The sequence below is a fragment of the Geospiza fortis genome, unplaced genomic scaffold, assembly GCF_000277835.1.
Source record: "Geospiza fortis unplaced genomic scaffold, GeoFor_1.0 scaffold128, whole genome shotgun sequence".
NCBI lineage: Eukaryota > Metazoa > Chordata > Aves > Passeriformes > Thraupidae > Geospiza > Geospiza fortis.
In genome coordinates, this window is record NW_005054420.1 from 1,615,383 (window position 1) to 1,626,146 (window position 10,764).

General features: G+C 52.9%; 1 protein-coding gene across 1 annotated transcript in view; it reads left to right on the plus strand.

Moving 5' to 3' along the window:
* Nucleotides 1-10,764, plus strand: part of GRM7 (glutamate metabotropic receptor 7) — a 111,346-nt gene that overhangs the window by 19,041 nt on the left and 81,541 nt on the right. The window contains exon 2 of the mRNA XM_031061632.1: nt 10,356-10,497. Within this exon, the coding sequence (XP_030917492.1) occupies nt 10,356-10,497 (142 nt within the window). The remainder of the gene's footprint in view (nt 1-10,355; nt 10,498-10,764) is intronic.

Sequence of the window (10,764 nt, forward strand, 5' to 3'; positions counted from 1 at the left end):
CGGGCTGTGCAGGGGCGTCTCCCGAGCCCTGGCAGCTCCTGCCTCAGCAGCTGTGCAGGCAACTTAATTAAAACCATTTATTTCCCCAAAATGAGGAGCTTGCAGAACAACTGAAGGCGAGTGGATTAAACAAGGCTCACTGGAATTTTGTGGATATCCTGCTTTTATCCTTTTTTTTTTTAATGCAGGGAACGTTGCTTTGCTCTGAGAGAGGCACCCAGAAGGGCAAAAGTCAAATTCATGACTTGTAAATGGAGGTGCTTTTTCAGGAGAGCTCCCCGTGGGTGCAGGGTCTGTTCCAGCGCTGGAAACGGCTCTGAGGGGTGAAACAGGGACAGGGCAGGAGAATCCCTGAGGAGCTGGGCAGGGGCTCAGCCTGGAGCAAAGGAGGCTCAGGGGCCCTTGTGGCTCTGCACAGCTCCTGCCAGGAGGGCACAGCCGGGGGGATTTGGGATCTGACCCCAGGGAACAGGGACAGGAGCAGAGGGAACAGCTCAGGCTGGGCTGGGGAGGCTCAGGGTGGATATTGGCAATATCCCTCCATGGAAAGGTGCTCAGGCATTGGAAGGTCCCCATCCTGGGTTTGAAAGCCCTGTGGATGTGGCTCCTGGGGCAGTGCTGGCCTGCCCTGGGGAAGGGTTGATGAATGCCTGGGTTTGTGGTGTCCATTGTGAGTCCCAAGGACTCTCCAGGTGACAGAAACCAACAGCTTGGTGGGGCTTTTTTGCATTTTCTGTGTTTGCAGAGTGCAGGGATTTTGGGAGCTGTGCTGCCCTGTGCCTCCCCAGCTGGACTCTGATCCTGGAGGGCTTTTCCAGCCCAAACCATTCCCTGATCTGTCAGTTAACAGAGTTCCCCTCCAGCCATGGTTTGCCAGAGCTCTCTGAGCATCCCAGCCCTGGGATGAGCTGCTCTGCGTGTGAGCTCTGAGAATTTCACACCAGAAATTCCGCGTTTCCTGTGACAATAGAGGTGGCAGCAAAGCAGCTCCTCCTCAGTGCAGGCTCCCTGGGCAGGTAGGCAATGCCAGGGAGGAGTTGAATCGGTGGTGCCTGAGCTGTCTCTTCACTCCCTGTTTTGGAATCAATCTAATCAAGTTCTTTCAGCGTGCCATAATATTGGGAGGAATGATTAATACAAACCTTGGCAACTGAGATGGAGCTTTGAAATTAATTTCAAATATTAAAAGTGTTAATCAAAGTGTTAATTTCCCTCACTCCCGTTGCAGTAGTTTTTGCAAAGTAAAGATAACTTTGGTCATCTTTTCCGACCACGGAATGAATTAAAGATAAAGGAAGTGGATGTCTTATGTGAAATAGCAGTTAACAACTGTTTCCTTAGAAGTTACATTGATTTAATTACTTTTCATTTGTGTCATACTGAGAACATCGTTTGAATGCCTCCCTACAAGGCAGACTCTGTTCCAGGGGAATGTGCTGGCCCGTGTCCCTCGTGGCAGGAGGAGCTGCAGCTCCCAGGGCCAGCCCTGGAGGACGGGGAGCAGCCCGGGGTGGCACTGGGGAGCCCCGGGGGCAGCTCTGCTCCTGCCAGCCCCGGGGATGTGTGAAATGCCCCGGGACAGTGCACACTGCAGGGGCACAGAGCGAAATTCCATCTGCAAACAGCAGAGGGAGATTCAGTTAAATGGGGACTAACGTGAGGAGTGCCCCGCAGTAAGGGAAAGGGGCACATGCAGCGTAATTAATTCCTCCTTATCCTGCCTTTGGCCTCTCTCTTTGGTCTTGTGAATCCCAGATCTCCTGGTTTGATTGCCTTATGTCCTGGGTTGACTACAGGATGCTTTTATCTCCAGTTGTCTTGTTCTGATTATCAAGATTCTGCAAAAAAAAATTCTTTTTGGCATAAAAATTGTTTAAATATTGACTGACTGATTGATTGATTGATTGATTGATTGATTGATTGATTGATTGATTGGAGGCTCGCTGTGACCTCATTTCTGGTGCATTAATATTCTGACTCTCTGAAGTTCTTGCTGTGAAGTGAATTTCCTGGGCTTTATTCAGGGTGTGGCACAGTGCAGCCAGGTCTCTCAAATGAACACAATCCCTGTCTCTAATGGGCTGTCCATTGAAAAGGCCCTTTGGAAGGCAGGCAGTGAAGAGCTCTGTGCTGGGTCACTCAGGAATATCCACATTCCATGTCTCCTGGGGAGCATTGAGCATGTGGACAGGGACTGGGAGAGACCCCAGAGCCCCCTTCAGTGCCACGCTGGCATGGCAGGGACCCCTTCACTGTGCCAGGCTGCCCTGAGCCCCCCCGTGCCATGGCAGGGACCCCTTCACCGTGCCAGGCTGCCCTGAGCCTGCCCAGTGCCATGGCAGGGACCCCTTCACTGTGCCAGGCTGCCCTGAGCCCCCCCAGTGCCATGGCAGGGACCCCTTCACTGTGCCAGGCTGCTCTGAGCCCCCCCAGTGCCATGGCAGGGACCCCTTCACTGTGCCAGGCTGCTCTGAGCCCCCCCAGTGCCATGGCAGGGACCCCTTCACTGTGCCAGGCTGCTCTGAGCCCCCCCAGTGCCATGGCAGGGACCCCTTCACTGTGCCAGGCTGCTCTGAGCCCCCCCTGTGCCAGGCTGCTCTGAGCCTGCCCAGCCTGGCCTGGGTGTCGCTGCCCGGGTCCCTGTCCCAGCCCCTGTCCCCAGGTGAGTCCCAGGTGGGTGCTGGTGTCTGCTGGGATCCAAGAGGAGATTTGCCATCAGGTGAGGCACTGCTGGGCTCAGTCCTGGCCTGCCTTCCCAGGCCTTGCTCCGATCTCCTTTTCCAGCCCCTGGGGCAGAGCTCCATGAACGGAGTGGCTCAGGGCAGGGCTGGGCTCTGCCGGGCTGCTCGAGTGGGTTTATTGAGCTATATTGCATTTTTAGTACTCATTTGAGAGAGGGCCATTAAGGCTCAGCGAGTGCATTAAGGACATGACTCCAGTGTGAAGGAGATGGGGATTATGAGCAGGACTAGCAAAGACCAAGGAGTTCCAGAGCTCTGTTTCTATTTTCCGTTTCCCTGGGTGAGCGCTGGGGACAGAGCCTGTTTAAGCAGCTCCCAGCTTTGCTGAATGTGCCCCTTTTGGGTCCCAGAAGAACAGGGGTCACTGTGTGAGCTCCCAGCACCGACCCTGGGTGTGAGTCTGGAGGAAAATGTGCTGCAGCAAGGCAGGAGTGATCCAAAACCCAGGGGGGACCCACCAAAACCTGCTCTGGTACTGCAGGGATCCCTGCAGGCCTGACCCAGGGCAGGGCACCAGGGTGGGCTGGTCCCACAAGTGTCCCCTGGGGTCCAGCTCTCAGCCCTATCTGGACCCTTCTCTGTGGCCTTGCTCCCTGGCCCTGATCTGTTGCAGGGCTTTTGTAAGCCTGGCTCTGGGCTCCTGGAGGAATTTTGTCATGCTGTAAATGCTGCTCTCCTCTTGGGTGGAAAAACGAGGAAACATGCTTCCTTCCAAAATTATCTATCAAAGACGCTTCTCCTCCCTGGCCTCCCACGGAGCTGTCTCACAGGGTCCTGGCTGCTCCCTGCGTTTGTCACTCTCTGAAGAGGTGACAAGTCTTTGCTTGCCCTGGCAGCCAGCAGCCCCAGCAGTGCCGTTAGCGGGGAGCAGCTGAAATGCCATGTTCCCTCCCTGAGAACAAAGGGACTGGGGCCCTGGGAACGCTCCAACCTGCAGTTAGAAAAGCTCCATCGTTAGTTAGGGATCGTTCTGTGCTCACACTCTGTAATGATTCATTATCCAGAGGGGGCACCGCTACTGCTGGGGGGGAACAAACATCCTGCAGGAGCAGCCCAGCACTGAGCAGCTCCTGATCCTGATCCTCAGCAGCTCCTGATCCTGAGCCCCAATTCCCTGATCCTGATTCTCAGCAGCTCCCTGAACCCCAGCAGCTCCTGCTCCCCAGAATTTTCTGATCCTGAACCCCAGGAGCTCCCTGATCCCCAGCAGCTCCTGATCCTGATCCCCAGCAGCTCCTGATCCCCAGCAGCTCCTGATCCCCAGCAGGTCCCTGATCCACACCTCCGTGATCCCCAGCAGCTCCCGTGTCTGAAGTGGGCTCTCTCTCTCCTCCTGGGTGTTGGAAGCAGCTGAAGGGCAGCTCTCACACATAAATACAGGCGTGCAGCTCAGGAGCTCCCTGTTCTGGGCCTTTCAGACAAAACAGGGAATGGTTCATCCATTTAGGGGTTTCTTTCTCCTTGGCTCCCTGCGCTCCCATCTCCCTCCCAGGGGTCACGTTTCATTGCCAGGGGGATCCCAGAGCCCTCCTGAGCTCAGGCCAGGTCCTGGGAGCGCTCCTGGCACGGAGCTCACCAACAAAAGGCATTTCAGTGTTCTATTTTCTATTGCTGTTTCCTGCCTGGCTGCACTGTGTGGCTCCAGTGCACCTTTGTAGCAGATTTTAGGAAGCCAAAAGCTCCTAAATCCCTCCTGCAGCTGAGCCTGTTCTCACTCGAGGTTCCCAGGCACAGGCAGCTCCTTCTCCTGCTACTCTGTCTCACAAACAGAGCTTTCCTCCATCTCTCAAAGTCATCTTACACTGTTCTTGTAATTTAATTTAGTGTTCCCAAGGAGAGTCTTAATTTTTTGTGTATTACTGGAGTTTAACTGCCATAATAAAGGACAATTTTGAGGTGATAAAACACACCAGGAATGTCATTAAATATGCAGCAAAGGTCTGACACAATGGAATTAAGCATTAATGAATAACATGCTAGAAATATTAGTCTTCCATATTAGTTTAGGTGTTCTGTTGTTGGGTTATGATGAGGGCTAATGGGAAAAAATGAAACAATAAACAAAATTAGTGAAAATGAGATTTCCAAGTGATTCAGTAGCTTCTTCATGTGTAGAAAGTTTCTAAGTTAAAGCTGTTGGGAATCCACGGGGATCCTTTTCCTTGGATAAATTGTTGTCATTCCAAGCGTTAATGTAATTTTATTATTGGTGCACCTTCCATTTTTACAATTGAATTACCTTGCTATGGAGATGTAATTTAAACCCGAGCCCATCTGCAGATCAGGGCAGTTGTAAACTTCTTCCAGTGCCATAAGCAAGGACTTTGTGGCTCTTGGCAGGAGGGTGAGCATTCCTGGGGAGCAGATATTCATTGTTCTAGGGAGGACCAAGCAGCCAATGCAGGGCTCATCAGGACACTGATTTAGGACAGAGGGCCCAGCTGGCATTTCTGGATCTCTCTGCCAGCCCTGTTTGAACCTGGAGTTCCTTTTCCTTGAGGATCCTGCATGTCGTGCGCTGCTTTGGCCTCTCCATGTGTTCGCCCTGCAGGGTGGTGCTCCATGCCCAGGGTGTTCCATTTCCCAGAGCTGTGGGTTTGGGTGGCAGCAGAATGAACCAGCCCCTCCCAGCTCCCTCTGAACCTGCCTTGCTCTGCTTTCCCCGGGGGAAAATCAATAAAAATCAATTTGTTGCCATTTCTGGAATGGCAGGAGCTTTTCTGCCCCTCAGCTCATTCCCACGGACTGGAATTCCTTTGGGGTGCAAGGGGCAGAGCTGGGGCTGGGGCAGATACCCTGGGCATCTCCTGGGCTCTGCATCCCTTGGATAGATCCCTGGGAGCTTGTGCTGGCCTCAGGGCAGCCCCTGGTGCAGAAGTGCCACGCTGGTGGCACCTTGTCCCATGCTGGGACAGGGAATATTGCACACCCAGGCCAGGATCACTCTGTTCACTTGTTTTATTGTGAATTTGCAGGGTTGGGAATGGGACTGGAAATGTTTGTACACTCCAATCGCTTCACTTCTTGTGATGCTGCTGGCAGGTCCTGGGACGTGGGTTCATTCAGGGTTTTGGTTAAAATAAACCAAAACCTGGCCCAAAGCCCTCCCTGGGAGGTGGCTGCTGCAGCAGAGCCCCCTGTGAGTCTCAGGTGGGTTCCAGCCCCTGCCCTGGAGCTTGGGTGGGTTTGCCATGCTGTAAGTGCAGCTCAGGGTGGCAGGATTCCCTGCCCTGGAGGTTGGGTGGGTTTGCCATGCTGTAAGTGCAGCTCAGGGTGGCAGGATTCCCTGCCCTGGAGCTTGGGTGGGTTTGTGTCAGGTGTTTGAACACCCTGTCCCTGCTGAGGAGTTTGGGGCAGCCCCAGCTGCATTTCAGGACTATAAAATGATCTTTTGTCACGCTGGCTCTTTGGGATGTGGTTCTGCTTTGTCAGGGAGCTCTCCTCAGTTGTGCTGTCTGGGTTTTCACAAGGGGAGGATCCTGGCTTCTTTAAACTGTTTTCAGTGTTACTGTCACTGGTTTCTCACCTGCAGAATACAGGAGGTTTGCAAGTCAAATCCATTGCAGCTCCCAAATTGGATGTGCAGGGAATGGCAGGAAATGCCAGAAGCCAGCAGTGGGATAGAAAATGTACAATGAAATGGGAAAAACCTCCTGTGTGCCTTTGAGGTTTATTCATTTTTCCCCAGTGAATTCCCCTCCTTTGACTCCCCCAAACCCCAGTTAAAGTGTTTGACTGATTTATTTCCCCTTGTGGGGGGGGTTTCCTGCCTGTTGGAGCGTCCTGGGGCGCCTGGCAGGGTCTGTGTGAGGGTTCAGAGCTCTCCTGCACTTGGAAACTTTTCATTTTCATTGGTTTTAATTTTTAACTGTTGCCTCACAGAGTCTTGGTACCATCTGTACTTAACCCGAGCTCTTCTCACCCCTCCCAGCAGAGCGTGGTTAAAATCGCCATTTTGGGCTGTTTGCTGTGCTGGTTGCAGTGAGGAGCAGCTGAGCTGTGCCAGGGGCTTTCCTGTTGCTCCCAGAGCTCTGATAAACACCCAGGAGGCAGCTCCTGGCAGCTGCTAATTTTAAAGGAACGTATTAATCAAATTAATTGAGAGTTCCTTTTAATAATCAGCAGCAGCAGCATAACTTTGTGACGTGATGTTTTCAGCGTTGCCAGAAGTGATTCCCCCCAAAAGGGGATCTCTGCAGATAAATCAGCTGAAAAAGTGTTCAATTGTCTCTTTTGCTACCTGATAATCCAATTAAGTGGCGATAAGAAAAACAGCTCCTGGAGCATTCCAGGGCAGCAGAATAACGTAGTTAGTGTGGTACAGAGCCCACAGAGCAGCCAGCCATGGGTATCCATGGCTACTGGAGCAGCACTGCACTGCAGCGCCAGCGCTGGGACCCCCAACCCTGAGCTGCTGGGTGCCTGCAGAGAGCCCTGGGCTCTGCCTGCCGGGGCACGGCTCAGGGCTGGCAGGAGCTGTGGGAATCCACAGAATCAGAGGGCTTTGGGAAAGCTGCAAAAGGGCCCCAAGAAACAGAAAACCTGCCATTGGAGCCAAGCAGCAGCCATGAGATCGGTCAGCAGAAAAATTGTTTAAAAAGTAGAAAAGCAAGGACAAATAGAACAATGGTCTGTGTATTACCCTTGTCTAGAATAACTCCCTAAGCTACAGAAAAGTTTATCTGGTGAGATATTGGGAAGTTCTAAGCTTAATAATGGAGCTCTGTGCATTGTGTTTTAAGGCTCACAAGCAGGTATTCTATTTGAAATAATCAAGCATTGTTCAACCACAGGTAGATGTGCTTATGGTGATTGGATAGAACTACTGTCAATGTGATTTTGCTTTGTGTGATTGGTCAAAAAACTTCTAAAGTGAGTTGTACCATTGAGTTCTGTGTCTGCTGCCTGGGATCTGAGCTGCTGGCATCTTCCATTGTCATAGCCATGGAATGAGGCTGATGTTGGAAAATCCAGCAGCTCAAGGCACGTTCCCAGCAGTCCTGTCCCGTTTGGGATCTGTGCACAGACCCTGGCTGGTGACAGGAGCAGGCAGGGCAGGGCTCAGGGCACAGCTCAGGCTCTGCTGTGTCCCCAGCCCCTGTGCTCCCTGCTGGTTTGGGTCCTGGCTGCCCCCTGACCTCCGTGCCAGGCTCTGACACAGCCCTGGCATTCCCAGGGAAAAGCCAGCATGTGCTCATCCCCCAGAGGGCTGTGCCATGGATCCCGCTCTGTGGGTGGATGCGTGACCCACTGTGGGAGGGTGGGTGGGGGGGATGGACCCTTTATCCCAGCAGCCTGAGTGTTGGTTGGGTCATGGCGTGGGACCCACAAATCCCATCCATAGCGGTTTGGCTTGGGAGGCACCTTAAGGATCCTCTTGTTCCACCCTTCCTGCCGCAGTGGGACACCTGCCACTGTCCCAGGTGCTCCCAGCCCCGTCCAGCCTGGCCTGGGACACCCCCAGGGGCAGCCCCTGCTCGGTCCTGGGGTGTCTCTGGCTCCCAGGCTCCTGTCCTTGCCAGGCACTCTGTGCAGCTTGGAGCATTTGTCACTTCTCCAGGCCACCAGGGGTAATGGATCACTGCAGGGATCCTAGGACAAGATCCTGAATTTGCAGCTTTCGTGGTTTTCCCACCTAATTCCCTCGGAGGTTTTTCCCTTGGAAGTGCTGTGAATTAACCTGACGCTCTCAATAACTGTGCACATTTCCTGTTGTGCTGGAATGTGGCATGAGGATATGGAAGCTGAACTTACTCCCCTGTGCCTTTTGGACAGCAGACACCCAATTCCCTGGGCACCCTGCTTGCCAGGGGGTGACAGAGGGCACACTGGTGTTTGCCATTTATTTCTAATTCCCATTTATCCTTCATTCCTCTGAGCAGAGGTGGTGCCAAGGCTAGCGGGGCCCCATGGCATCTGCTCCTTTTGGGAAGGCTCAAATTGGGTGTGCCTGTCACCACTGCCTGTGTGGTCCCTGCCAAGTGGGACATTCTGGGAGAGCTGCACATCACTGCTCGTGGCCTTGGGTTCATTCTGTCTCATTCTGACTGGGGAAAATCGAGCATGTAGAACTGTCCAGGTTTCTGAACTCGCTGGCACTGAGACTTTCAATCTTCATTTAAAATGAAGTTTATTTTTAAAGCTCAGTAGTGTTTGCTTTTAAAGGGGAAAAGAAAGGTTGCAGAAAGCCCAGGTTGTGATAATTGCAAAACAAATGTTTTATATGAGACAGAAAAATTTGGGGGTTATTTTTCTCCTTTATTCACTTCCAGCCTTTCCTGTTCACCGTTTCATTTCTCCCCATGAAACAATGGTTTTGTTCCAGTGAGCCTTTGGAGCAGCTGGCCCAGCAGAGCTCCTTTGCCTTCAGGCAGCTGCAGCTCAGCTTCTCTCTGTCAAAAATCAGGGAAAACAAGGCTGGCCTGCTTTGTGAGGGGCTCAGGGATGGGCACAGGAGCTGGATTTCACATTTGCAAGCAGCAGTTTGCTGTCCCCTGGTTCTCTCTGGGTCTGCTTTGCCCTGGGATGAGGAGGATGCTCCAGGGCTCGAGCCTCCTCCTCCTCCACGTCCTTCACCTTCCAACACCTTCTCCAGTGCTTCAATTACAGGACTTTTAAAGCTGAGTTTTAAAGCCTATCTGTGAATCTCTCCCTTGTCCTGCTGCCTTTTAATTAACTCATCCCCACTGCTGGTTTTTATTAAGAGCTCTGATACGTTATTAATTAACGCTCTGTGCACTATGGTGAGCAGGTTGGTATCAAAGATGCTGTAAAAGATGAAAGTGATTACTGCTGAGGAACAAAATAATTAAGGCAAAAGTTGTGTTTTCATCTGCCAGCAACAAGCAGAATTTCAGTGGAGATGGGAGATGGGATTTTTTAAAATTCTTTTTTTTCTAAAACAAACTAGACAGCTGTGGTACAGGAACTGCTAAAAGTGGGCATTTTTTGGTCTGGCTGTGCTGATGCTCTTTGCTGTGTTCTCTGGGTGTTTATGAGAAATCCCTTTCACAGACTTTATCTCGAGGTTTCACTGTTTGTGTCTGTCCATCTGTTGGGTGGTGGGCCCTTGAAGGAATAGGGGTTTTCCTTGCACGGTGTGGGTTTTGCCAATATCTCAACTCTGGCTGTTCCCATTCCAGGTCAGTCATTCCACTGGAAGCATTTTCCCCCAGCAGCCCTCAAGGTGCAAAATCAAAAAGAGTCTCAGCCCCCAGTGAGATAAACCTGCCCAGTACACTGTCAGCACCTTCTGTCTCTCAGCCTGTTGTTTTGGGGTTTATTCACCAGTTCAGGCTTGTTCAGCTTGCTGTTGTTTCCTGGTTTAATTCCATTTCATCCTTCCACTGCCCGTTTCTTTGCTTGTTTTGCCGTTCTGCAGTGGGGTGGGCACAGTCTGTGTAACCCCTGACCCCCCCCAGGTTAGGCTGTGCTGTCAGAGCAGGAATTGCTCAGATCCCTCTGGATCTGGCCGTGGGTGCAGGAAGGGCAGTGATCCCTGGGGGAGTTCCTCCCCTCGCGGGCTCCCTGTGGGCCGTGCCTTCCCCATGCTGGGCTCTGTGACGTGTGCCCGTCCTCCCCTGAGGGTCCCTCTGTGCTCTGCTCCTGGCACAGGTGGGCTCTGCATCGCCCAGTCCCTGAAGATCCCCCAGGAGCGCGAGAACAAGAGCATCGACTACGACCGCATCATCCGGCAGCTGCTGGAGACGCCCAACGCCAGGGCCATCGTCATCTTCGCCCACGACGAGGACATCAGGTGAGCCTGGGCCCTCCCTGGGCCAGGGAAAGGTCTGTGCTGGGAGCCACTGGCATAGGGGAGCTGGGAATGGGGGCAGCACCGGGCACTGCTGGTATATGGGATATGGGGAGCTGGGAATGGGGGAGCACCGGGCACTGCTGGTATATGGGATATGGGGAGCTGGGAATGGGGGCAGCACCAGGCACTGCTGGCACAGGGGATATGGGGAGCTGGGAATGGGGGCAGCACCGGGCACTGCTGGCATGGGGGGTGTGGGGAGGTGGG